General features: G+C 64.6%; 3 protein-coding genes across 6 annotated transcripts; 2 read left to right on the top strand and 1 right to left on the bottom strand.

The window, feature by feature from the left end:
- The first annotated feature begins 2690 nt into the window (after positions 1-2690).
- On the top strand, positions 2691-7493 carry NIPSNAP1 (nipsnap homolog 1). 2 transcript variants are annotated; one of them, XR_011699252.1, is made up of 11 exons: positions 2691-2801; positions 4835-4962; positions 5078-5123; positions 5749-5843; positions 5942-6012; positions 6101-6241; positions 6400-6431; positions 6541-6635; positions 6719-6802; positions 7118-7245; positions 7366-7493. XR_011699252.1 is itself a non-coding variant. In XM_071571911.1 (10 exons), the coding sequence occupies exons 1-10, from the start codon at positions 2725-2727 to the stop codon at positions 7180-7182; spliced, it is 834 nt and encodes a 277-aa protein (XP_071428012.1). In that variant the 5' UTR covers positions 2691-2724; the 3' UTR covers positions 7183-7493. The 2 variants fall into 2 exon arrangements, 1 of the variants encoding a protein (XP_071428012.1); XM_071571911.1 differs by having other exon boundaries at positions 7118-7493.
- A 1309-nt stretch (positions 7494-8802) lies between these two features.
- Positions 8803-25773, top strand: THOC5 (THO complex subunit 5). 3 transcript variants are annotated; one of them, XM_071572127.1, is made up of 20 exons: positions 8803-8843; positions 10220-10328; positions 11274-11417; positions 13185-13298; positions 13975-14072; positions 14673-14819; positions 16861-16975; positions 17413-17545; positions 18450-18527; positions 18696-18736; positions 19956-20055; positions 20462-20570; positions 21954-22055; positions 22264-22360; positions 22671-22785; positions 23940-24043; positions 24126-24213; positions 24888-25003; positions 25196-25386; positions 25575-25773. In XM_071572127.1, exons 2-20 carry the CDS (start codon positions 10236-10238, stop codon positions 25636-25638), a joined length of 2049 nt encoding a protein of 682 aa, XP_071428228.1. In that variant the 5' UTR covers positions 8803-8843; positions 10220-10235; the 3' UTR covers positions 25639-25773. The 3 variants fall into 3 exon arrangements, with proteins under 3 accessions (XP_071428228.1, XP_071428227.1, XP_071428229.1); XM_071572126.1 differs by having other exon boundaries at positions 8820-8887; XM_071572128.1 differs by lacking the exon at positions 8803-8843 and adding an exon at positions 8854-8878.
- LOC139680105 (uncharacterized) lies at positions 24329-24872 on the bottom strand. The gene is made up of 2 exons (XM_071572383.1): positions 24804-24872; positions 24329-24712 (listed from the first exon to the last, which is right to left on the bottom strand). Exons 1-2 carry the CDS (start codon positions 24870-24872, stop codon positions 24329-24331), a joined length of 453 nt encoding a protein of 150 aa, XP_071428484.1.
- Positions 25774-25978: the final 205 nt, after the last annotated feature.

Raw genomic sequence — 25978 nt, 5'->3', positions numbered from 1 at the left:
TCCCTGGGGGTCCCTGGGGAACTGGGGGTCTCTGGGTGGGACAGGGATCCTGGCAGGATCAGGGCTCCCTGGGGGTCCCTGGGGAACTGGGGGTCTCTGGGTGGGACAGGGATCCTGGCAGGATCAGGGCTCCCTGGGGGTCCCTGGGGAATTGGGGTTTTCTGGTGGTTGAAGAGGTCCTTGTTGGGGTTCTAAGGTCTGGGGGCCCCGGGAAGGTTTGGGGGCAGCCAGTGGGACTCAGAGGAGTTCCCGGCATACCCCTGATGGTACTGAGGGTCTCGAGGTGCACATGTAGCCCCTGGTACCCCCACTCTGACCCGCCTTTGCCCCCCCAGACAGCAGTGAGCAGCGAGTTCGGGGCGGGCTCCCTCTGCCCGGCTACGAGATCCGCGTCCTGCCCCCCGCCCCCCGCGCCCCCCGCGCCCCCCAGTTCCTGTTCACGGTCAGCCCCGACCCTCTGGGTCCCCAGATCCAGGTGTGCCCTGGGTGGGGGGCACGGGCTCCAGACACCTGGCCCCCCCCACCATGGACCCCCCCATTCCCAGGCCGAGCACCCCGGGATGCGAACGTACTGCCTGGGGGCCGAGACCCCCGAGGAGCTGCACGCCTGGGTCTGTGCCCTGCGCCGGGGGGCAGCGCCCCTGCCCGGGTCAGTGGGGTATGGGGGGCATGGGGGCAGCGCCCCTGCCCGGGTCAGTGGGGTATGGGGGGCATGGGGGGCAGCGCCCCTGCCCGGGTCAGTGGGACATGGGGGGCATGGGGGGCAGCGCCCCTGCCCGGGGGAGTGGGTTATGGGGGGCATGGGGGGCAACGCCTCTGCCCGAGGGAGTGGGTTATGGGGGGTATGGGGGGCAGCGCCCCTGCCCGGGTCAGTGGGGTATGGGGGCATGGGGGCAGCGCCCCTGCCCGGGTCAGTGGGGTATGGGGGGCATGGGGGGCAGCGCCTCTGCCCGGGTCAGTGGGGTAATGGGGAGCATAAAGGGGCGCGGGGGGCATCGTTCCTGCCCGGGCAAGTGGGGTACAGGGGGCACGATGACACCGGGGGGCACGGGGAGCATCGCCCCTGCCCAGGGCAGTGGGGCACGGGGACAGGAGCACACCGAGGGGCTGGGTCCGTGCAGGGGGCACAGGGGGCACAGGGGGCATAGGGGGCCTGGGTACTGGGGGTTTAGGAGAGGTTTGGGAGGGTTTGGAGGGGTCAGGGAGGGGTTGGGTGGTCAGAGAGAGTTTAGGGGAACTTGTAGGGGAACTTGTAGGGGATCAAAGAGTGTTTGCGGGGGGGTGTGGGGGCAGTTAACCCTTTAACCGCTGTTTTGTCCCCCCTCCCCAGCTCCCCCCGCTCCCTGTCCCTGCGGACACCCCAGGAAGCCCGGGCTGCGGGTCCCCCCTCGCCCCCATTGCCCACCCGCCCCCCTGGCTGGTCCCCCTTGTGCCCCCCGGGTGAGGGGCTGGGGGGCCCACCCGCCCCCCCTCCTCACCACCCTCCGGTCCCTCCAGTGCCCCCCAGCAAGGTGAGCCCGGGGCACTGGGAGTTGTACTGGGGGGAGAGGGGGGTGATTATGGGGCAGGGCTGTGGGGTGGGAGGGATTATGGGGTAAAATAGGAGAGGGTGTGGGGCAGGGGGGGGTGTGGGGGAGAGTGGGAGTACTGGGAGGCAGGGGGGGCTGTGGAGTGCGAGGGGGGTGGGGCAGGGGCGGCTGTGGGGCAGGGAGGGGGGCTGTGGGCAGAGTGGGGGGCCGTGGGGCAGGGAGGGCTATGGGCAGAGTGGGGGGTCGTGGGGCAGGGTGGGGGGGGCTATGGACAGAGTGGGGGGCTGTGGGGCAGGAGCGGCTCTGGGAGTGGAGGGGACCTTTGTGGAGGGTGGTCTTTGGGGCAGGAGGGGAGGCTGAGGGAAAGGAAGGGGGGCTGTGGAGCAATGGGGGAGCTCTGGGTCAGAAGGGGTCTCTGGAGCAGGAGGGGGGGTCTCTGGAGCAAAGGGGGGTCTCTGGGGCAAAGGGGGGGTCTCTGGAGCAAAGGGGGTCACTGGAGCAGGAGGAGGGTCTCTGGAGCAAGAGAGGGGGCTCTGGGGCAAAGGGGGGTCTCTGGAGCAAGAGGGGGTCTGAGGGGCAAACGGGGGGCTCTGGGGCAGTGGCGGCTCCTCGGGCCAGGCAGGGTCAGCGGTGCCGGTGCCCCGCAGGTGCCCCCGGCGCAGGAGGAGCCCCCGGCCCGGGGGGGGTCCCGGGGACACTCTGGGGGGGCCGCGGGGATGCCCCGATCGCTCCCCCGGGGGAGGGTCCCGGCCCCGCCCCCGCGGCCCCGAGGCCCCGCCCCTCCCGACCCCGCCTCCCGCGGGGCGGAGCCCGAGAAAGCCCCGCCCTCCCGGAGCGGCACCGCAGGGAGACCCCGCGACCAATCAGCCACCGGCCCCTCCGCCAGCCAATCAGACGTCGTCGCGGCGGCGCGCGGGGGCGGGGGGGCGTGGCCGGGCGGGCGAAGGCGTGGCAGGGTGGCCAATCAGAGTCACGCTGCTGCAGGCCAGCTTCTGAGGGGGCGGGGCCAGGTGGGGCGGGGGCGGGGCCAGATGGGGCGGGGGCGGGGCCAGGCGGGAACGGGGCGGGGCTGGGGAGGGGCAAGGCGAGGCCGGGGCGGGGCCAGGCGGGAACGGGGCGGGAACGGGGCGGGGTCAGGTAGAGCCGGGGCGGGGCCAGGCGGCCCCGCCCCCGCAGGCCCCGCCCCGTGCGGAAGATGGCGGCGGGAGCGCGCGGCGGGAGCGCGGCGCTGCGGCGGCTTCGGGGCGCGGGCGCGGCCCCGGGGCGCGCGCGGTGAGTGCGGACCCCGCGGGGACCCCGCCGGGTGCCACCTCCCCACCTCATTCCCGGCCCCCGCGGCACCTTCGGACCCCGCATCCCCCGGACCCCCCTCCTCTGAGCCCGCTCATCGCCCTCCGGGCCTCGCCTTTGCGCCGAAACCCGCATCCCGCGACCTGCGGGCGGGGACCCCGCACCCCCCGCCGCTGACAGCCCCCTGACCGCGCATCCCGTCCCGGACTCGGCACCCCCTGCCCCTGCGAGACCCCGGACCACGCATCGCCCCCGCATCCCGCGGGCCCCGGGCGGGGACCCTCGTACCCCCCTCCTCTGAGCCCCCTGATCCCCCTCCGGACCCGCTTTCCCCGCGGGCCCTCGGCCGGGGACCGCACCCCCGCCCCTGAGACCCCCGCACCGCCCCCCGGACCCCGCACACCCCAGGAGGAGACCCCCGGGCCGTGATCTCTGAACCCCCTCCTTGAGCCTCCCAGGGCCCCGCACACCCCACCCCCGGCCGGGGACCCCTCTCCCCCCGCCCCCGATTGCCCCCACCGGGCCCCGCATCCCTCCCCAGACCCCGCACCCCCCACCCCCGGCCGGGACCCCTCTCCCCCCGCCCCCGATTGCCCCCACCGGGCCCCGCATCCCTCCCCGCCCCCGCTACTCCCGCATCCCCCCCGGGCGGCCCCGCGGTCGTTGCCTCGGCTCGGGGCAAAGGTCCGGGAGCGCGGACCGGGAGCGAGGGGCCCCGCTGCCCCCCCCGCCCTGCCCCGGGCACAGCGCGGCTGCCCCAGGGCGCGGGGTCCCTGCCCCGGGGGCCACGGTGAGGGGGCTGCCCCCCCTGCCCCATCGCACCGTGGGCACAGAGGGGGCACCGCCAGTGGAGTGGCCCCTGGGACTGGCGGGGGTCCCGTCGGGGCTGCCCCCTCGCCCCATGTCCCCGTGTGCCCTTGTCCATGGAGTGGGCACGGCCAGTGGAGTGGCACTTGGGACTGATGGGGTCCCCTGGGGAGTGTTTGGGGGGCTGCCCCTGTTGCCCCTTGTCTCGTTCCTGATGGAGGGGGTCACCACCCCTGCAGTGTCCCCTGGGCTGAGGGGGGTCCCCTCTGGGGCAGTTTGTGGGGCTGCCCCCCTTTCCCCATGTCCCCTTGCCCATGGAGGGGATCACTGGCACCAGAGTGGCCCCTGGAGCTGATGGGAGTCCTTGCAAGGCGAGCTGGGGAGCTGTCCCCCTTGCCCCATGTGCCCTTGTCCCTTTGTCCCCTTGCTCACAGTGGGGTCACCGCCAGTGGAGTGGCCCTTGGGACTGATGAGGGTCCCTGGGGGGGTGTTTGTGGGGCTGCTCCTGTTGCCCCCTATCCACTTGTCCCATTGCTGATGGGGGTCACCAGCACTGCAGTGGCCCCTGGGGACTCCTGGGGGAGCTGCCCCCCCTTGCCCCATGTCCCATGTGCCCTTGGTTATGGAGGGGTCCCCACCACTGGAGCAGCCCTGGGGGTCTCGTGGGGGCTGGTTGGGGGGATGCCCCTATTGCCCCTTGTCCCATTGCACATGGAGGGGGTCACTGCCACCAGAGGGGCCCCTGTGGCTGAAGGGGGTCCCATGGGGAGCTTCCCCCTCTTACTCCATAACCCCTTTCCCATGGGGGGGTCACCTCCTGACCTGGGGGGTCCCCGGGGTCAGTTTGGGGGCTGCCCCACTCGCCCCACATCCCAGCTTGTGCCCCGGTTCCATCCGGGCAGTGTGGCCAAAACCCCTGCGGGTTCTGGGACCCAGCTGGATTCTGGGGGACAGACTGGAACTGCAGACAGACACCCCCACCCTGAACTGGGACAGGGCTCCCATCTCCCAGTATGAACTGCATGGAACCCACCAGAGCCCCCAGGACGGATGGGGCTCCCCAGCCCACGATGGAGGTTCCTGCCCGCGGGACCAGCGGGGTGGCCTCTGGATCCCATTTCGCCCTCCAGCCGGTCATTGCAGTCACTCCCGGTGTTCCCTCCCCTGGAGGAGCGTGTGGGCGCTCCCCCTGACCCGCTGTCCCGCAGGGGGTACTCCCGGGAGGCCGAGGGCAGCTGGTTCCGCTCCCTCTTCGTCCACAAGGTGGATCCGCGCAAGGACGCACATTCCAACCTCCTCTCCAAGAGGGAGACCAGCAACCTCTACAAGATCCAGTGTGAGTGATCCCAGCAGGAGGAAGGGGCTTGAGGGGGCACAGACAGGGTGTTGCTCCCTCTCCCCGGCTCCTCTGCCTTCCTTCCCCCTTTCAGCCCCCCTCCCTCTCCCTGCAGTTCACAACGTGAAGCCGGAATGCCTGGAAACCTACAACAAGCTGACGTGAGCACACTGGGGGGCTGCCCACCCCAGGGGGATGTTGGGGGGCCTGCCCAGCAGCCCAGTGGGATGTGGAAGGGGCTGCCCAGCAGCCCAGTGGGATGTGGAAGGGGCTGCCCAGCAGCCCAGTGGGATGTGGAAGGGGCTGCCCAGCAGCCCAGTGGGATGTGGAAGGGGCTGCCCAGCAGCCCAGTGGGATGTGGAAGGGGCTGCCCAGCAGCCCAGTGGGATGTGGAAGGGGCTGACCAGCAGCCCAGTGGGATGGTGATGGGGCTGCCCAGCAGCCCGGTGGGATGGTGATGGGGCTGCCCAGCATCCCGGTGGGGTGGTGATGGGGCTGCCCAGCATCCCAGTGGGATGTGGAAGGGGCTGCCCAACATCCCAGTGGGATATTGGGGGGCTGCCCTGGAGCAAAAGGAGTGAGAGGGCTTGTGCAAAGCTCCTGGAGTGCCTGGGTTGATCTGTCCCTGCTCCCTGCCTTGATCCAAGTTTTCCTGAGTGCATCCCCCAGACTGCTCCAGATGCCATTCAGGCAGACCCCTCCATACCCTGGGAGAGCAAGCAGGGGTACTGGGAGGGTTTTGGGATGCTGCCCCCACCCCACTGCCCCCACCCTGTACCCCTGCAGAGAGGAGGTGCTGCCCAAGCTCCACTCGGACCCCGACTACCCCTGTGACCTGGTGGGCAACTGGAACACCTGGTATGGAGAGCAGGACCAGGCAGGTGAGGGCGGGCAGCAGCTCCCAGTGCCTCTGCTGCCAAAGGCAGGGTGGGATTTGGGGCTGTTTCCCCTTTTCCCCACTCCCACCCTGTCTCTCCAGTGCACCTGTGGCGCTTCTCGGGCGGGTACCCGGCGCTCATGGACTGCATGAACAAGCTGAGGCAGAACAAGGTACCGGCGGGGTGGGGCTGAGCCCCCTGTGCCCCCCAGCCCCGGCCCCGCCGTCCCCACCCCGACCCCCGGCTGGGGCTGTCCCCAGGAGTACCTGGACTTCCGCAAGGAGAGGAGCCGGATGCTGCTGTCCCGCAGGAACCAGCTGCTCCTGGAGTTCAGCTTCTGGAACGAGCCCCAGCCCCGGCAGGGACCAAACATCTACGAGCTCAGGACCTACAAGCTGAAGGTGGGGGTCGCCCTGTGCCTCGGGGTGCTCTTGGGGCTGATATACCCCCGGGATGGGGGTCCTGTGTGGTGTTTTGGGGAACAGCCCCCCCAGTTCCTCCCTCCTCCAGGAGACCCCAAGCAGGGGGGCTCTGACTGGTTTTCCTCCCCTGTTCCCAGCCAGGGACCATGATTGAATGGGGCAACAACTGGTAAGAGATTTGTTTCCCAGCCTGGAGGGAGCCAGGTGGGAAAAGGCCCCTCTGGAGCAAGGGGGGACCCTCGGGCAGCCCCCCCAGCGTGTCCCCTGCCTCGTGCCAGGGCTCGGGCCATCAAGTACCGGCAGGAGAACCAGGAGGCAGTCGGGGGGTTCTTCTCCCAGATCGGGGAGCTGTACGTGGTGCATCACCTCTGGGGTAAGGGGGGCACCCCGGGGGGACCCCCAGTGCAGGGGCTGGGCTGGGGGGCTCAGGGTGCCAGTCCCACCCTCTCCCTGCAGCCTACAAGGACCTGCAGTCCCGGGAGGAGACGAGGAACGCGGCCTGGAGGAAGAGAGGCTGGGATGAGAACGTGTATTACACGGGTCAGTGGGACCCTCACCCTCCTTTGGGGACCCCCTGCCCATGCTGGGGACCCCACTCTCCTGGGGGACCCCAACCCTGCTTTAGGGACCCCTGCCTGTGCTGGGAATTCCACTCTGCTTTGCGGACCCCATCCTGCTTTAGGGGACCCCCACCCCAGCTGGGGAGCCCATGCTGCTTTGGGGAGCCCATGCTGAGGACCCTAACCCTGTTTTAAGGACCTCCTGCCCATGCTGGGGACCCCATCCCACCCTGGGATTGCCCCCTGCCTGCCCCAGGGCCCCCTGCCCTCACCTCTCTCCTGTTTCCTTCCGCAGTCCCGCTGATCCGGACCATGGAATCACGGATAATGATTCCCCTGAAGATCTCCCCCCTGCAGTGACTGGGGGGGCCGTGCCAGGGGGTCTCCCTGCACCCTGAGGGGCTCCCTGTCTGTGCCCCAGCCCTGCTGGGGAAGGGCTGGGGGGGCTCTGCACCCCCCCGACTCCCTGCTCCTCCCCCCTCCCTGTTTTGGGGTGCCCTGAGGGGGTGAGAGCGGGGAGGGGAAGGTGGGGCCCCCCCAGCCTGTGGTGGGTCCCCAGGATGGTGCTGCCAGGGGGGCTGGGCAGGCTGCAGAGGTTGGGGAGGGGCTTAATTGCCCCTGGTGGGCCCAGTGGGTGCCTTTGCTGCCAATTAAATATTTAATATGCCAAAGCCTGTGCCCTTCTTGGGGTGGGGGGGTTTGCTGGGGGTGCTTGGTCCACCTGGCATGGGGAGAGACCCCCCCCAGCCTGGTCTGAGCAAGGGGGCTGTCCTGTCTATGCTAGGGATGCCCCTTGCATGGAAAGACCCCCACCCATGGGTGCCATGGTACACTGAGGTGGCCCCAAAGCCCCTGTGTGCCCCCAGTGGCACTGGGAGCCCCATCCCAAGCCCATGGATACCCCCAGTGCCATGAGGGACCCCATCCCATACCCCACCTCAGGCTCTTGGATCCCTCCAGTCCCACTGGGAACATCATCCCATGACCCCCCCAAGCCCATGGATCTCCTCAGTGCCATTGGGGACCTCATTCCAAGTTACCCCCCAACCCCATGGATGCCCCCAGTGCCACTGGGGACCTCATTCCAAGCCCAGGGGATACCCCCTGTGTCACTGGGGATGTCATTCCAAGCCCCCACAAGCCCAGGGGATACCCCCTGTGTCACTAAGGACCCCATCCGATGCCACCCCCAAGCCCATGGACACCTACAGTGTTATTGGTGACCCCATCCCAAGCCCAGGGATCTTCTCAGCACCACCAGGGACCCTATCCCAAGCCCCTCCAAACCCATGGATACCCCCAGTGCCACTGGGGATCCTATCCTGCCCCCCCAAACCCATGGAAACCCCCAACACCCCTGGGGACTCCATCCCAAGCCCCCTTCACAATCATGGATCCCCCCAGTGCCCCCAAGTCCCTGGATCCCCCCAGTGCCATCGGGGACCCCTTCCCATGCCCCTCCAAGTCCATGGGTACCTCCAGTGCCATTGGGGTCTCCATTCCAAGGCCCCTCCAAGCCCATGGATCCTTCCAGTGTCACTAGAGACCCCATCCCATGCCCTCCCAGCTCCATGGATACCCCCCACCACCACCAGGGACTGCATCTCAAGCCCCCCCTCCCATTCCATGGCTGTGGATGCCCCAGCCCCGTTCGGGATCCCATCCCGTGCCCGTGGGTACCCCCAGTGCCTCTGGGACCCCCTACCCAAGCCCCCCACCCAGAGGGTGCCCTTGTGCACCAGGAGCCCCCCCAAAACCCCCCGTGTCCCCAGCCCGGGGGTCCCACCCAGGGTTGTCTCCCAGGCCGGGGGATCTCAAGAGGGGCTCTGGCCCCGCCCCTCTGGCAAACCACGCCCCCTGCCGAAGCCCCGCCCCCGCCGATCAGGCCACGCCCCTCGCTCGCGGTCCTCCAGTGCCCCGTGGCCGCCAGGGGGCGCTGTGACGGCCGGGGCCGCGCGCAACCGCTCCGCGCTCGCTTGTTTCTGACGTCACTTCCGGGAAGCTTCGGCGTGAGGGGCGCGGTGAGAGAACCGGGACCCCCGAGGGGAGCGGAGGGGTCGGTGTGGTGGGTATGGGGGCCTGGGGGGAGCAGACGGGTCGGTGTGCTGGGTATGGGGGGTCGGTGTGCTGAGTATGGGGGGCTGGGTATGGGGGGCCGGGGGCAGCAGAGGGGTCGGTGTGCTGTGTATGGGGGGTCGGTGTGCTGGGTATGGGGGGCCGGGGGCAGCAGAGGGGTCGGTGTGCTGGGTATGGGGGGTCGGTGTGCTGGGTATGGGGGGTCGGTGTGCTGGGTATGGGGGGTCGGTGTGCTGGGTATGGGGGGCTGGGGGGAGCGGAGGGGTCGGTGTGCTGGGTATGGGGGGCTGGGGGGAGCGGAGGGGTCGGTGTGCTGGGTATGGGGGGCTGGGGGAGCGGAGGGGTCGGTGTGCTGGGTATGGGGGGTCGGTGTGCTGTGTATGGGGGGCCGGGGGAGCAGAGGGGTCGGTGTGGTGGGTATGGGGGGTCGGTGTGCTGGGTATGGGGTCCGGGGGAGCGGAGGGGTCGGTGGGAATCTCTGAAGGCCTCGTGCCTGATGCGCTGGGAGTCGGGGGGGCTCCAGATGAGAGGAGGGTCCTTGTCTTGGATGGGCTGTGGGTGAGCAGAGATCCCCGTGCGGGGGGGTTCCAGACTGACTCTAGAAGAGGGGAGGGTTCCGTGCCTGGGAGGCTCCGGAGGGTTGGAGGGTCCCAAGTCTTGAGATTTGGAGAAGCGAAGGCCCCGGGGTTGGTGGGCTGGGGGGGCTGGGGGGCAGCAGAGACCCCCGGCCTGGTGTGCTGGTGGTCGGGGGGGGGCTGTGAAGGAACAGAGACCCCAGTCCTGGTGTGCTGGGGATTTGGGGGGTCTGTGGGGCAGCAGAGACCCCCGGCCTGGTGTGCTGGGGGGCTGTGGGGCAGCAGAGACCCCCGGCCTGGTGTGCTGGGGGGCTGTGGGGCAGCAGAGACCCCCGGCCTGGTGTGCTGGAGGCAGCAGAGACCCCCGGCCTGGTGTGCTGGGGGGCTGTGGGGCAGCAGAGACCCCCGGCCTGGTGTGTTGGGGTGCTGTGGGGCAGCAGAGACCCCCGGCCTGGTGTGTTGGGGTGCTGTGGGGCAGCAGAGACCCCCGGCCTGGTGTGCTGGAGGCAGCAGAGACCCCCAGCTTGGTGTGCTGGGGGGCTGTGGGGCAGCAGAGACCCCCGGCCTGGTGTGCTGGAGGCAGCAGAGACCCCCGGCCTGGTGTGCTGGGAGGACTGAAAGTCGGCCTGGGGGGAGAAGCCCCAGGACCCCACGGAGCCCGGGCCAGGCTGGGGGAGAGGGCCCAGGGCAGCCCCGATCCTGGGTGGGTTTGTGCCCCCACGGACTCCCCGTGTGCCCCTCCCCAGCCCCTCTGGCCCCACCATGTCCTCGGAGTCCAGCAAGAAGAGGAAGCCCAAGGTGATCCGCTCGGATGTGCCACCGGAGGGGAAACGGGGCAAGGGCGACGCTGACCAGGTATGGACTGCACAGGGACCCCCTGGCTGCACAGGGACCCCCTGGCTGCACAGGGATCAGGGACCTGCCTGCACAGGGATCAGGGACCTGCCTGCACAGGGATCAGGGACCTGCCTGCACAGGGACCACCTGCCTGCACAGGGATCAGGGTCCTGCTTGCACAGGGACCACCTGCCTGCACAGGGATCAGGGTCCTGCCTGCACAGGGATCAGGGATCTGCCCACTCCAGCTCCAGGCTGGCCTTAACTTTCCCTGCAGGTTGCCCAGAGAAGCTGTGGCTGCCCCATCCCTGGAAGTGTCCAAGGCCAGGCTGGACAGGGCTTGGAGCAACGTGGGCTGGTGGGAGGTGTCCCTGCCCGTGGCAGGGGGTGGGTCTGAATGGGCTTTAAGGTTCCTCCCAACCCAAACCATTCTGGGATTCCATGGCTTGTGAGACTGCTCCCCAGAGCCTCTGAAACTCCCACTGTGAATTCCTGAACCCAGTTCCATCTCCTCTGGAGTGACCACAAGGCTGGAAGGTCCCTTGAGGTTCTTCCTGGTGCTCTCAAACCTTCCATGAGCAGCAGGAGAATGTGGGATCAGTCGGGGGGAATCGGTTGGAGGAGGAATCAGCTCCCTGGTTTATCCTCTGTGGTCATGTGGATCATGGAATCTCCTGAGCTGGAAGGGACCCACAAGAATCATCCAGTCCAACCTCTGACCCTGCACAGGACTCCCCAAAATTCCACCATGTCAGTTCAAATTTGTAGTAACTAATAAAAACCAGCCTGGGCTTCCCAGGTGTTTTAGTGCCTGGTGGGTTTGTGTGTGGGGTCGTTGGAACTGAATCCTCTCTGAGTGTAAGGCAGTGGATTCACAGGCACATGCAGGAGCTGCACCTTGTCTCCCAGAGCCCATTCCAGGTGGGGGGAATGATCCATGGAAGGTGTTCTGTGCCCTTGCAGGATGTCAGGTACTACAGTGAGGAGAGTGAGGTGGATCTGCGGGACCCCATCAAGGACTATGAGCTCTACAGGGAGACCTGCCAGGAGCTCCAGAGGCTCATGGCAGAGATCCAGGAGCTGAAGAGCCGGGGCATCAAGGAAAACGTAAGGAGAGGCCTCAGCATGGGGTGTAGCTGATCTGGCCTTTGGGATTTTCCCATTAATCCCAGAGGAATGGGAGCAGGAGGAGTGATGTCTCCTGGTGCCAGCCATCCACCCCTGAGGTGCCAGCCATTCCCCCCTGAGGTGCCAGCCATCCCCCCCTGAGGTGCCAGCCATCCCCCCCTGAGGTGCCAGCCATCCCCCCCTGAGGTGCCAGCCATCCCCCCCTGTGGTGCCAGCCATCCCCCCCTGAGGTGCCAGCCATCCCCCCTGTAGTGCCAGCCATCCCCCCCTGAGGTGCCAGCCATCCCCCCCCTGAGGTGCCAGCCATCCCCCCTGTAGTGCCAGCCATCCCCCCCTGTAGTGCCAGCCATCCCCCCCTGAGGTGCCAGCCATCCCCCCTGTAGTGCCAGCCATCCCCCCCTGAGGTGCCAGCCATCCCCCCTGAGGTGCCAGCCATTCCCCCCTGAGGTGCCAGCCATCCCCCCTATGGTGCCAGCCATCCCCCCTATGGTGCCAGCCATCCCCCCCTGAGGTGCCAGCCATCCCCCCCTGAGGTGCCAGCCACATCCCTCCCGTGGTGCCAGCCATCCCTCCCGTGGTGCCAGCCATCCCTCCCAGGGTGCCAGCCATCCCCCCTGTGGTGCCAGCCATATCCCTCCCGTGGTGCCAGCCATATCCCTCCCGTGGTGCCAGCCATCCCTCCCGTGGTGCCAGCCATCCCTCCCGTGGTGCCAGCCATCCCTCCCTATGGTGCCAGCCATCCTCCCTGCGGTGCCAGCCATCCCTCCCCTGGTGTCAGCCATCCCCCTCCCCTGGTGTCAGCCATCCCCCTCCCCTGGTGTCAGCCATCCCCCCCCTGAGGTGCCAGCCATCCCCCCCCTGTGGTGCCAGCCATCCCCCCCCTGTGGTGCCAGCCATCCCCCCCCTGAGGTGCCAGCCATCCCCCCCCCGTGGTGCCAGCCATCCCCCCCCCGTGGTGCCAGCCATCCCCCCCCTGAGGTGCCAGCCATCCCCCCTGTGGTGCCATGCCCCCTATGGTGCCAGCCATATCCCTCCCGCGGTGCCAGCCATCCCTCCCGTGGTGCCAGCCATCCCCCCCCCCCCCCCCCCGGCGGTGCCAGCCATCCCCCCCCCCCCGGCGGTGCCAGCCATCCCCCCCCATGGTGCCAGCCATCCCCCCTGTGGTGCCAGCCATCTCCCCCCGGTGCCAGCCATCCCCCCCCTATGGTGCCATCCCCCCCCCCCCCCCCCCCGGCGGTGCCAGCCATCCCCCCCCCCGGCGGTGCCAGCCATCCCCCCCCATGGTGCCAGCCATCCTCCCCCCTATGGTGCCAGCCATCCCCCCCTATGGTGCCAGCCATCCCCCCCTATGGTGCCAGCCATCCCCCTTCAGTGCCAGCCATCCCCCCCGGTGCTATCCCCCCCCTCCTGGGGTGCCATCCCCCCTGTGGTGCCATCCACCCCTCCCGCGGTGCCAGCCGTCCCCCCCATGGTGCCAGCCATCCCCCCCCGGCGGTGCCAGCCATCACCTTCCCCCTGGTGGTGCCATCACCCCCCCCCACCCCGGCGGTGCCAGTCACCCCCCTTCGGTGCCAGCCATCTCCCCCCTCTGTGGTGCCAGCCATCCTCCCCTATGGTGCCAGTCATCCCCCTTCAGTGCCAGCCATCTCCCCCCTCTGTGGTGCCAGCCATCCCCTCTTCGGTGCCAGCCATCCCCCTTCAGTGCCAGCCACCCCTCCTGCCTCCAACCCCCTGTGCCTCCCCCAGGCCGCGGAGATCGACGAGCGGCGCGTTCAGAGCTGTGTCCACTTCATGACCCTGAAGAAGCTGAACCGCCTGGCTCACATCCGGCTCAAGAAGGGCAGGGACCAGACCCACGAGGTACAGGGGGCAGGAATTCAGGCTGGGATTTGGGAGGGGGTGGAGCTGTGTCTGCGTGTTCTGTACAGGGAGTTACACACCAGCCAGGTCGTGGGGCTTGAGCTGGAGGTTTATTGGGAGACTCTGATCCTGAAATGCTCCTGCTGGGTGCAGGGGAACTGTAATTGCAATGATTAATGAGGGAGGGGTGTCCTGAATATAACAGGAGATCAGAAAGCTCCATCTCAAGAATCTGCTGTATAAATGGCTGTGTGATTGTCCAGGAAGCTCCAGAGTTTCACAGAATCCCAGACTATTCTGAGTTGGAAGGGACTCACAAGGGTCATCAAGTCCAACTCAAGTCAATGGCCCACACAGGGGATTGAACCCATGACCTTGGCATTATTGCAACCAAGTTTTAACCAACTGAGCTGATCTCAGTTCTTGGAGAGGGGATTCAGTCCCTGTGCCTTGGCTGTGAAACCTGCTGGAAGGAGCAGAGTCAGGCTGATGTCACAATCTTTTTTTTTCCAAGCCCTTAAAAATGCCATTTTTCCCCCAAAAAATCATTGCATAGCCCAGAATCTGCTGTCCCAAGGTGTGGTGGTGACTGGGGGTGTTGGTGGCTCTCCTGGGGTGCCTTTCCTGGGAGGAGGGCGACAGCTCCATCCCTGCTCTGGCTGTGTCCCTGTTCCAGGCCAAGCAGAAGGTGGATGCGTATCACCTGCAGCTCCAGAACCTGCTCTACGAGGTGATGCACCTGCAGAAGGAGATCACCAAGTGCCTGGAGTTCAAGTGAGTGTGGCCAAGGAGCAGAGGGAGTAACAGTGTCTGAGATGGGTGGAGTCTTCCAGCAATTGGGAGCTCTTGCCCCGTTGCCTGAGCCCCCTGCAGTAGGAGAATGGATGCTCCAGGTGTCACAGCCATGGAATGGTTTGGGCTGGAAGGGACCTTAAACCTCATCTTATTCCAGCCCCTGCCATGGGCAGGGACACCTCCCACTATCCCAGGCTGCTCCAAGCCCTGTCCAACCTGGCCTTGGACACTCCCAGGGATGGGGCAGCCACAGCTTCTCTGGGCACCTGTGCCAGGGCCTGCCCACCCTCACAGGGAAGAATTCCTTCCCCACATCCCATCCATCCCTGCCCTCTGGCAGTGGGAAGCCATTCCCCTTTGTCCTGGCCCTCCGTCTCTTGTCCCCAGTCCCTCTCCATCTCTCCTGGAGCCCCTTCAGGCACAGGCAGTGGAGGAGAGCACAGGTTCAGCTCTCTGGCGGGGACGGTTCATGAAGGGAGGTCAGGGAGCACCAGTGGAACACTCCTGTGGGACACGTTGGGTTTGGCTGTGCTGCAGCACTTCCCACCCTTCCCTGACCTGATCCATCTGTCCTCACAGGTCCAAGCACGAGGAGATTGAGCTGGTGAGCCTGGAGGAGTTCTACAGGGAGGCCCCCCCTGAAATCAGCCGCCCTGCCATCACCCTGGCAGAGCCCCACCAGCAGACCCTGGCCCGCCTGGACTGGGAGCTGGAGCAGCGCAAGAGGTGGGTCAGCAGTGTCCCAGCTCCCAGTCCCTGCTCCCTGCTCCCAGTCCCTGCTCCCAGTCCCTGCTCCCAGTCCCTGCTCCCAGTCCCTGCTCCCAGTCCCTGCTCCCAGTCCCTGCTCCCAGTCCCTGCTCCCAGTCCCTGCTCCCTGTCCCAGCTCCCAGCTCCCAGTCCCAGCTCCCAGTCCCAGCTCCCAGTCCCAGCTCCCAGTCCCTGCTCCCTGTCCCTGCTCCCTGTCCCTGCTCCCAGCTCCCAGCTCCGAGTCCCCGCTCCGAGTCCCCGCTCCGAGTCCCCGCTCCGAGTCCCCGCTCCGAGTCCCCGCTCCGAGTCCCCGCTCCGAGTCCCCGCTCCGAGTCCCCGCTCCGAGTCCCCGCTCCGAGTCCCCGCTCCCAGTCCCCGCTCCCAGTCCCCGCTCCCAGTCCCCGCTCCCAGTCCCCGCTCCCAGTCCCCGCTCCCAGTCCCCGCTGCAGGAATCTGGGCAGGCTTCCAGAGCTACTGTTAGAGCAAACACGGGGGCTCAAGGTTCATCCCCCTTGGATCAGTGTGGAACAAGTGACACATCTATTGTGTAATTGGGAGATTCCCTCTGTGTGGAGCTGGGCTGGCTGGGATCCTTGTTCCATAGGTCAGGGAGTTTTCTTTCCGTTCCTGATGATCCCTGTTATGTCTGCAAGGAGCAAAAGGAGCCCAGCCTGGCTGGAGCTGCTGCCATTCCATGCCATGGTGTGGAGCTGCCAACCATCCACCCTGTCACCACTGTCCAGGGGCTCCCTGAGTCTTGCCCTGTGGTCAGAGCAAACATGACACAGTATTCCTGTGTTTGGATAACAGGCAGGCAGTGTCCAGGACCCTCCTTCTGGAAAGTTCAGTTGGAGTGTGCTGGTTGGTGCTTCCTGAGGGCAGCTCAGCAGAGCAGACTAGTGAGAGGTGCTGGGTGACTCCAGTCCCTTGTGCTTCCTCTCTCCCAGACCATTCCCCTCAAACTTGGCTTCTTTTTCCTGGTGGAGGGCACAGTTGGGATCCTCCAGCTGGCTCTGCCTGCAGCACGTGCAGTGAGTGTTAAGCTGGAGGTCTCTGAGTGTTCTGATTAAACATGATCATTGCAAACCTCATGGAGACCCACAGTTAAATTGCTGAGATGCCTTGGAATTCCCAGTCCTCACCCCATGGTATCCAGGGAATGCCATTGTGCACCTCCTGGCACTGCTGAGGTGGGGCATGGCCTGCTCAGCTGCTCCAGAGCAGTTGCAGTGTTGAGGTCATTCACATCCATCCACAACTTACCTTGGTGTTTTGAGCAGTGCAACCCCATGGATTGGCTTTGGAATCTTCTGCAAGGTGCCTTTGGAGGGTTGGAATCTTCTGCAAGGTGCCTGTGGAGGGTGTGCAGGGATTTTAGTAGCTGTTTTGGGGAAGTATGTGAAAACTGGACCTCAGTACCTGGGTTGGAGCCTGTTGGGGGGTGTGTTGACCCCCACAAATATAGTTTTGCTTAGAAACAGAAGTTTCCAAGTCCTGCAATGTCAGGTCTGTTCCCCTTCAGCAGGGGCTTGTCCTGAACAGTTCACTCCCATTCCCAGCTTCCCTGCTCCTGCTGGGAAAGGGCTTGCAGTCAACAGCAATAAGGAGTTTTAACATATCCTCCCTAATCACAGGGCTTGGAGCATCGTGGTGAGCTTGCCTCTTCCTGGGCTTTCTGTGTTACACCTTAGCTAAGTGACATGATGTGAAGCTCTTTGGGAGCTTGGTGGGGTCGTGGCTGCTGCTGTGGGAGCAGATCTGAGGGAAGATCCACTTACTGCCCCTTCTCAGAGCACAGCATGAGCCTGAGCTTCCCCTTTGTCTCCCTGTTTGTTTCCCATCCTGGATCAGTTCCTTCCTACCTCCACTTGTCCTTGGCATTAGCAGCAATTTGTTTATCCCATGTCTGAGCTCTCCTGGTTTGTGTGTCAGGCCAGGAGGGCTGGGGCCTGTCATCCAGGTGGATCCTGGCAGGTTTTGCAGCTGTGCTGTGTGGCAATAACAGAATTCCCACCCCCAGGCTGGCAGAGAAGTACAAGGAATGCCTGACCAGCAAGGAGAAGATCCTGAAGGAGATTGAGGTGAAGAAGGAATATCTGAGCAGCCTCCAGCCTCGGCTCAACAGCATCATGCAGGTACCTGAGCTCTGCAGGAGGGAACAGGGTCCTGGGGGCAGAGCTGAGGTCCTGCTCCCAAGGGCAGTGCCTGGGCTGAGTTGGATTTGGAGCTGTTTGATTCCCAGTGGGTGAGGGGCAGATCCACCTCGTGCCGAGACCCCCCTGGAATTTCCTTGTTTATGCGGCAATTCCTGCAGAGCTGGAGGAGCCTAAATGGGCCTTTCCCTGGGGAGCCCCACGGTGTTCCAGCCCCCTGCAATTGCCATGGGAGGGAAGAACAGCAGCAGGAACTGGGTTATGTTCAGATCCAAAACTTCCCCAGCCAAGGCCAGCCCAGCCCAGCCCTTCCCTGGGGCTCACCGTGCCCGTGGTGTTTAACCCAGTGCTGGGTCTGCGGGGTGAGGAGGGTGTGCTGTTCCCTTCCCAGTGCTGAAGGCTGTCCCTGTCATTCCCAGGCCTCCCTGCCTGTCCAGGAATACCTGTTCATGCCCTTCGACCAGGCACACAAGCAGTACGAGACCGCCCGGCACCTCCCGCCGCCTCTCTACGTCCTCTTTGTCCAAGCCAGCGCCTACGGACAGGCCTGTGGTGAGCACAGAGGGGGAGCACAGCCCTTGGAGAGGGATCTGGAGTCATTGTCCCCCCACAGGCCAGATTTCACTCCTGCTTGCAGAAGTCACACCCATTGGGAGGGGTCTTTCCACCCCGTCTGCTGTCGGATTCTGCTGAGCCCGGAGCATGGGGTGGCCCCATGGCTGGTGCAATGAGGCAGCAGCATTTGAAACCTTGTTTGCTCAGCTGCCTCGCTGGAAGAACTGCTTGGGAAGCTGACTTCCCACCCCTTCCCCCCTTGCCAAGGTCGGCAGGGATGTCCCTGCAGCCTGTGAGCTGCCTCAGTGCTGTCACAGCCTCCCCAGTGCTGTCACCCGTGGGTGGTGGGGACTCCCGGGCAGGTGGTGCCTGTGCCTGCCTCTTCCCTCAGCTCATCTGGAAGCCTTCACTCCCTCAGGCAGCTCTGTCTTCTGAGGGGCTTTCTGGAGCTTCCTGAGTCGGGAGGAATTTCCTGGAAGGGGCCAGGAATCCCTCCAGGGTGTCTGTGTGGACAGGGATGTGGTGTCCCTGCTCTCATCCCACTCTGGGTGTGGTTCCAGAGGAACATGGAAGGACAGTGTGGCAATTGGCCACACCAGGGCCCTGCTAAGAGACATCACTCCCTGCTGTGCCAGCCACACCTCAATCCCTCCTGGCTCCTGATGGTTTCCAGGGAAAGTCCTCAACACCCAGCATTTTCCTTCCTCTGACCCCATCCTGCCCAGGACATCCTGCCCTGTGGTGGCATCAAGGAACCTTCCAGACAACTGCTCTTCTCACTGACTCTTTGCTGAAAAATTTTCTGCCAGGAATATGAAGTTTTGGGGGCAGAGCTGCTCTGCCAACTGCCTTTCCCAGCAAAAGTGGGATTCCTGGCTCAGTTGTCTTGTCTCCTCTGCAGATAAGAAGCTGGTGGTGGCCATTGAAGGGAGTGTGGAGGAAGCCAAGGCCCTGTACAAGCCACCTGAGGACTCCCAGGGTGAGCTGGGGTGTTGGTTGAGGGATGTGTCTGCAGCTCCTGGGACCCTGCTTTTGTTGGGAGAGGGATGTCTGGGGCAGCATCCCTTGGGGAAAGGGCTGCTGGTCCTGCTGGGGGTGGGAGAGCTGAGCCTGGGTGGTCCCTCCTTACACCCCTCTGTCTGAGCAGATGACGAGAGCGATTCCGACGCAGAGGAGGAGCAGACCACGGTAAGGAACAGCTCTGTCCAGTCTGGGTCCTCTCCCAGCACCATATCCTGGGAGGTACTGGGAGAGCTGGGCCTGAGTGGGGCTGGGAACTGGTCCCTGCACGCTGTGAGTGCGTGTGGAGATGCACTGCTGTTAAATCCAGGCTTTTCTTGGGATGAGGGAGGTGCCATTTCCAGTTTCTGTCCTAAATGCAGGAGAGCCAGGATACAAACCTGCTCCACCTGGGTCCCACCACACTCACATCCCGCTCCAGATGGAGCTGCTCCACTTTGTATAAATAGCCTGAGGGCAGGGAGCTGGTGTCCAACAGGGAGGGATCTGTGTCCATCCCCTGCCAAAAGCATTCTCCTCCCTGGGGTTGTTCAACACTCCTTCAAGGAGGTGTTCATCCTGCAGATAATTCCTGCTGGGTGCTGGGGAGAGGCTGGAGGTGCTGGTTGCCCCCAGCATCAAAGCCTGAGGGGAGTCTGGGCCTCCACTCCCACCACCTGGCAGAGCACTGGATGTATTGGACTGTTCCTGTGGGGAAGAGTGAAGGGAAGAGCCTTGGGTGTCCAGGGAAGGGTCTGGAGCACCAGGAGGGGCTGAGGGAGCTGGGGGGCCTCAGCCTGGAGAAAAGGAGGTTCAGGGGGCACCTTCTGGCTCTGCAATCCCTGCCAGGAGCGGGGAGCTGGGGTGGGGGTCGGGCTCTGCTCCAGGGCACAGGGACAGGAGGAGAGGGAACGGCCTCAGGCTGGGCCAGGGGAGTGTCAGGTTAGATATTGGGAAAGATTTTCTCACTCAAAGGGTGGTCAGGTTCAGGGCAGTGGTGGAGTCACCATCCCTGGAGGATTTAAAAGCCCTGTGAATGTGGCATTTGGGGACGTGGGTCAGTGGTAGCCTTGGCAGTGCTGGGGGATGGTTGGACTTGATGACCTCAGAGAGCTTTTCCAACCTGAGTCATTCCATGACTATAGAATCTGCTCCTTGCAGTGGGAAAGCTTTTGGGGCCAGCAGGGCCTTGGCTTTGTCTCCCAGGGATGGGAATGCTCCTGGGAGCTGAGGGAATGACAAGAACTGGAGCTGGGTGAGGGTTTCCTGCTCCCCTCCCTGCCCAGGGCAGCTCTGTGGCCGTGGGGCTGGTGACTTGGGGGACTAAAGAAGGACAGAGGAGTGGGTGGGAAGGTGTGGTCCATGGGGAGGGGCAGGAGGAGGCTCTGAGAGCTGTTTGTGCCCCCAGAAGCGGCGCAGGCCCACCCTGGGGGTGCAGCTGGACGACAAGCGCAAGGAGATGCTGAAGAGACACCCTTTGTCTGTCACCATCGACCTGAAGTGCAAAGGTGAGGGGTGTGGGGAGTGGCAGCAGGACAGGGGCAGCCCAGCAGCACCTTGGGGTCCTCGGGGAGAGCTGAGAGTGTGGAGGGGTTTTCCTGAGCATGGCTGTCCACAGAGACTGGACAAGGTGGTGTGTCAGCTCTGCCTCCCTGAGCATCTCTCCCTTTCCACACCAGTGGGGTCACCTTGCTCTGGAGAATCTCCATCTAGTTGGGAGCTTTTCTCTTCTTGTGGGGTCTCGGGCCTGGCAGACACCACCTGGTGGGATCGTGTTGGGGTTCCAGTGCATCCAGTTGTTGCCACCCCACCTCTCTGCCCCATTGCTGCTGTCCCAGCAGAGCAGGGAGTGTCCTGTTCCGCAGAGTGCTCCGAGCTGGAGCAGCCACCAATGTTGCCCCTTCTCTGGCACAGATGAGAACGTGCTGCACCTGACCTTCCACTACCTGATGAACCTCAACGTCATGACAGTGAAGGCCAAGGTGACCACGGCCATGGAGATGACCACGGCCATCAGTGCTGGGTAAGGAGGGTCTGGTGGGCACTGAGCTCATTGGGCAGGGATCCTGTGGGATCCAGGAGCCCTGCACAGCCCAGAGCTGATTGGGCAGGGATCCCATGGGATCCAGGAGCCCTGCACAGCCCAGAGCTGATTGGGCAGGGATCCCATGGGATCCAGGAGCCCTGCACAGCCCAGAGCTGATTGGGCAGGGATCCCATGGGATCCAGGAGCCCTGCACAGCCCAGAGCTCATTGGGCAGGGATCCCATGGGATCCAGGAGCCCTGCACAGCCCAGAGCTCATTGGGCAGGGATCCCATGGGATCCAGGAGCTCTGCACAGCCCAGAGCTCATTGGGCAGGGATCCCGTGGGGTCCAGGAGCCCTGTACAGCCCAGAGCTCATTGGGCAGTAATCCCGTGGGGTCCAGGAGCCCTGCACAACCCAGAGCTCATTGGGCAGGGATCCCATGGGATCCAGGAGGCCTGCATGGCCTGGAACTCCTTGGGTAGTGTCCCCTCTGCTCCACAGGGTCTGGGAGCCCTGCACGGCCCAGGCACCCTCCTCCTCTCTGTGTGCCATGACAAGCCAGGGACAGGGAGTTTGGGAACCTTTGGCAGAGCTGTCAGGAGCTGGGAAGAGCCTCTCCTGCTGTCACATTCAGCCTCCCTCCCACAGCCCATGCCTGGCAGCTCCCTCACCTGCCTGCTCCGCAGGTCACCTTGTCCTGAGCTCCAGAGATGCAGCTGCCTCTGCCTGTCCTCCCCAGAGTCCTCTGGAGCCTGATTTGTGTGAGGAATAGCTGAAGTGGCAGCTGTGGGAGCGTGCCCAGGGAGCTCCCATCAGCTGCCAACTCTCTGGTGGCTCTCCCGGGGACAGGAGGAGGTGCCTGAGGAAGAGGGAGGTGGGAGAGGCTGGCTGGGCTTCCCTGGAAGCAGGTGCTGCCTCCCAGCCTGTCCTATGTGCAGTCTCTCCATCCTGTTGGGGTTCTCTTTTCAGTGTAGAGACCCCAACACCCCTGTGACAGCTGCTCGAGTTCCTGCACAGTGTTCCCTCCCACTGCCCTTGCCTGTGTTACCCCACACCAGGGGGGCTGTGCCTTGAGCCAGACCCCAAATCCTACAGTCCACTGTGCTTGGGGCAGGCTTGGGAATACAGTCAGGCATTAGGAGGTTTTCTGCACTGGAGGGAGCAGCTTCCTGGGAAGTTGGTACCCTGTGATGTCCATCCTTTTCCCAGCCAGCGTGGAGCCAAATCTTTTGGAGAGGAATTAGGGGAAAGCCATTCTGGTCGTGAACTTGTGAAGCTCATGATCCCCTTCTGTGGATTTGGGGTCTGTTAGTGGCCACCCCAGAGAGATGTGAAGCCCAGGCTGCCTCTGACTGACCTCTCCTCTCCTGCTGCCAGGGACCTGCTGTCCCCAGACTCCCTCCTCAACTGCCTCTACCCAGGAGACCACGGGAGGAAAACGCCCAACCCAGCCAACCAGTTCCAGTTTGATAAAGTGGGGTGAGTGGGGGTGGGTGGTGCGAGTGCCCCACTCCCAGCATGGCACATCCATCCCTGGCTTGGCAGGGAGGGTTTGGGAGCTGGGAGGTTGGTGTCCTGCCAGTTGGCTCACCAGGCACAGTGTGGGGAGCAGGAGGGAGCAGCCCCTGCTCACGGGGTGGGTGGTGGGATGCTCTGGTGACATGGCCCTTCCTTGTTGTCCCCACAGCATCGTGACCTTGAGTGACTACGTGTCAGAGCTGGGGCACCCCTACGTGTGGGTGCAGAAGCTGGGTGGTCTGCACTTCCCCAAGGACCAGCCTCAGGCATGGCACCCCCTCCCCTCTCTCCCACAGCTGAGCTGAGCTTTGGGGACACTCTGGTCACACCTGTGTCCTGTCCTGTCCCCTCAGAGCTTGCTGGCACCAGCTGCTCCCAATCCCCCGTGGCTGGGACAGCCTGGGGTGGATCTGTTTGTGGGGCCACACTGGTGTGTTTGATGTCACACACGTGACCCTGTCAGTGACGCAGAGCGACCCAGCGGGTGCCAGTCCCCGTGGCAGGGGGGCTGCTGGCCTGTGGGGTCCCCGTGGGGCCCACAGGCTGGTGTGACAGTGCCACCCCTCGTGCCCACAGCACACGGTGGCTGCAGACAACTCTCTGAGCGCCAGCCACATGGAGCTGACAGTGAAGCTGCTGCGGAGCCGCCTCCAGTCCCGCCTGGCCCTGCACAAGCAGTTCGCCTCCCTGGGTCAGTGCTGGGCTCCCTGGGGACAGGGGGCAGTGATGGGGGCCTGCTGGGCATCCTGGGGACAGGGGACAGTGATGGGGGCCTGCTGGGCATCCTGGGGACAGGGGGCAGTGATGGGGGCCTGCTGGGCATCCTGGGGACAGGGGACAGTGATGGGGGCCTGCTGGGCATCCTGGGGACAGGGGGCAGTGATGGGGGCCTGCTGGGCATCCTGGGGACAGGGGGCAGTGATGGGGGCCTGCTGGGCATCCTGGGGACAGGGGGCAGTGATGGGGGCCTGCTGGGCATCCTGGGGACAGGGGGCAGTGATGGGGACCTGCTGGGCTCCCCATCCATCCTGGGGACAGGGGGCAGTGATGGGGACCTGCTGGGCATCCTGGGGACAGGGGGCAGTGATGGGGGCCTGCTGGGCATCCTGGGGACAGGGGGCAGTGATGGGGGCCTGCTGGGCATCCTGGGGACAGGGGGCAGTGATGGGGACCTGCTGGGCATCCTGGGGACAGGGGGCAGTGATGGGGGCCTGCTGGGCTCCCCATCCATCCTGGGGACAGGGGGCAGTGATGGGGACCTGCTGGGCTCCTTGGGGATAGGGGGACAGTGATGGGGTCCTGCTGGGCTCCCCATCCATTCTTGGGGACACTGGGGCAGTGATAGGGTCCTGCTGGGCTCCTTGGGGACAGGGGGGCAGTGATGGGGTCTTGCTGGGCTCCCTGGGGACAAGGGGGCAGTGACAGAGTCCTGCTGGGCTCCCTGGGGACACTGGGGCAGTGCCCAGCACCCCTTTGGGAATGGCCATCCCAGCCCTGGGAAGCAATTCAGGCCATGGTGGGAGGTGAACTGCACACCCTGCATGTCGTGGGCCTGCTGAGCAGCCCAGGGATCCAGTGGGGTCACAGCCCAGGGATCCAATGGGGTCACAGCCCAGGGATCCAGTGGGGTCACAGCCCAGGGATCCAGTGGGGTCACAGCCCAGGGATCCAGTGGGGTCACAGCCCAGGCCTCTGCTCTTTCTGGGCACCGGGTGGAGGTGCTGAAGGATAACAGCATCCCAGATCCTGGTTTGGGAGCATCCCCACTGCAGGACAGTGCCAGGATGGTGGCACAGCTGTGTCCCCAGCCCTGCCCTGCTCAGGTGGCCTTGTCCTTGCTCCCAGAGCACGGGGTCGTGCCGGTGTCCAGCGAGTGCCAGCAGCTCTTCCCAACCAAGATCGTGTCCCGCCTGGTGAAGTGGACGGCCATTCCCTATGAGGACTATGCTGTAGGTGCCAAACTCGAGGCTGAACCCCTTCCAGCTCCCACGTGGCACTGGCAGCCACTCATTCCTCCTTGTCTGTTCTCAGGAGCTGCCCTACACCAAGGATGTGATAGAGGCTGGCTTGGCTGAGGACACTCACCTCTACTACATGGCCCTCATAGAGAGGGGAACAGGTGAGTGCATTTCCCTCCCCTGGGAATCCCCACTCCCCACACCAGACACCCCCAGGGCAGTGTCCAGGGGTCTGCGTGGAAAATCCCCCCACCTGGAGGCCCCAGTGCTCTCCATTCACTTCTTCCCTGTGGCAGGCACTGGCTCTGGGGCTGTGCCCTCATTGCTGGAGAGGACCTGGGCCTTGCGGGGGTTCTGTTTGGCTTTGGGCTCATCATTGGGTTTTACTTTAGTTTTGGGCTCCTTCTGCTTCTCCTTCTTGGGCTCCTTCACCTTCTTCTGGGACTCCTTCTTCTTCTGGGGCTCCTTCTCCTCCTTGGGCTCCTTCACCTTCTTCTGGGGCTCCTCTGCCTTCTCCTTGGGCTCCTTCTCCTCCTTGGGCTCCTTCTCCTCCTTGGGCTCCTTCTCCTCCTTGGGCTCCTTCTCCTCCTCGGGCTCCTTCTCCTGCTCGGGCTCCTTCTCCTCCTTGGGCTCCTTCTCGGACTCTTTCACCTTCTCTTCCTGGGATTCCTCAATCTTCTGGGGCTCTTCCACCTTCTTTCTGTGACTCCTCTATCTTCTCCTCGGGCTCCTTCTCCTTGGGTTCCTCCACCTTCTTCCTCTCGAGTTCCTCCACCTTCTCCTTGGGCTCCTCCACCTTCCCCTTTCCTGGGGTTGACATCTCTTCCCTGCTCAGCCAAGCTCCAGGCAGCTGTGGTCCTGAATCCTGGTTATTCCACACTCCCACCCGTCTTCAGCCTGTGCCTGAACTGGAAGGGGGAGCGGAACAGCAGCAACGACGACAACATCCGGGTAACGTGGGGTGGGGCAGAGGAGCTGCAGCTCCCCTGGCTCCTTTGGGGTGTCCCCAGTGGTTCTGTGGCTGTAGTGAGGGGGATATTGGGATGAGCTGGTGGCCTGTGGGGTGGGCCTGTGGGTGCAGGAACAGGTTCTGGGAACACGGGGCAGAAATCCAAGCCTGTGCCGACCCAATCCCCGTTCCAGGCCATGGAGAGCGAGGTCAATGTGCACTACAAGGAGCTGTGGGGGCCCAAACCAGGCTACCAGCTCCTGACCAACCAGCTGCAGCGCCTGTGCATGGTGCTGGACGTGTACCTGGAGACAGAGCCCCACGACCCCAGCGTGGAGGGGCCCAAGGAGTTCCCCCAGGAGAAGATGTGCCTGCGCCTGGTCAGGTGAGAGCCCGGGGAGGGGCTGGGGAGGGTGCTGGAGGGACCCTGGTGGCACTGCTGTCCCCTGGTGCCAGCCTTGAAGCCTGACCTGTGTGACTCTGCCCCCACAGCTGGGCAGTACCCCGGGATTGGGCCCTTGCTGTGGGGTTCCTGATCCCTGTGGGTCACAACCTCTCCCTCTCCTCTTCCAGGGGTCCCCTGCGCCTGAAGCCCTTCAAGTTCAACTACCCTCAGGGGTTCTTCAGCCATCGCTGAGCACCCCTGGGCATCTCTGGGATGGCTCTTGTCCCCTCTGCGGAAGGAGTGTCCCCACCCCAACATTTCAGCTCCTTTTGCAAGATTTTGGGACTTGTTTTGTAGCCAACGGGATTAAACTGAACTGAAGGAAAAGCATCTGTGTGCCCTGTCTGTGCAGAGGGCTGGGGTGGGGGACCTGTGGGGGCTGCAGCAAGGCCTGACAAGGCTCTGGCAGCTTTTCCTGGAATGCTGCCTGCCTCCTGCCCTCCCTCCCCACCTCAGGGACTGGGGAGCTGAGATGGCTAAAACTGAGATGGCTAAAAATAGCCCTTGTGCAGAGCCCGCACTGCAGCCCCAG

This window comes from Pithys albifrons, chromosome 17 (assembly GCF_047495875.1).
Source record: "Pithys albifrons albifrons isolate INPA30051 chromosome 17, PitAlb_v1, whole genome shotgun sequence".
Lineage (NCBI taxonomy): Eukaryota > Metazoa > Chordata > Aves > Passeriformes > Thamnophilidae > Pithys > Pithys albifrons.
This window is presented reverse-complemented; position numbering and strand designations above follow the sequence as displayed.

Coding starts and splice junctions, on each gene's coding strand:
- NIPSNAP1 (XM_071571911.1), top strand. CDS start 2,725: ATGGCGGCGGGAGCGCGCGGCGGGAGCGCGGCGCTGCGGCGGCTTCGG. Junction 4,963..5,077: donor CAACCTCTACAAGATCCAGT/GTGAGTGATCCC, acceptor CTCTCCCTGCAG/TTCACAACGTGAAGCCGGAA. Junction 5,124..5,748: donor GAAACCTACAACAAGCTGAC/GTGAGCACACTG, acceptor GTACCCCTGCAG/AGAGGAGGTGCTGCCCAAGC.
- THOC5 (XM_071572127.1), top strand. CDS start 10,236: ATGTCCTCGGAGTCCAGCAAGAAGAGGAAGCCCAAGGTGATCCGCTCG. Junction 11,418..13,184: donor GCCGGGGCATCAAGGAAAAC/GTAAGGAGAGGC, acceptor TGCCTCCCCCAG/GCCGCGGAGATCGACGAGCG. Junction 25,387..25,574: donor ATGTGCCTGCGCCTGGTCAG/GTGAGAGCCCGG, acceptor CTCCTCTTCCAG/GGGTCCCCTGCGCCTGAAGC.
- LOC139680105 (XM_071572383.1), bottom strand. CDS start 24,872: ATGTCAACCCCAGGAAAGGGGAAGGTGGAGGAGCCCAAGGAGAAGGTG. Junction 24,713..24,803: donor AGGAACTCGAGAGGAAGAAG/GTGGAGGAACCC, acceptor GAGGAATCCCAG/GAAGAGAAGGTGAAAGAGTC.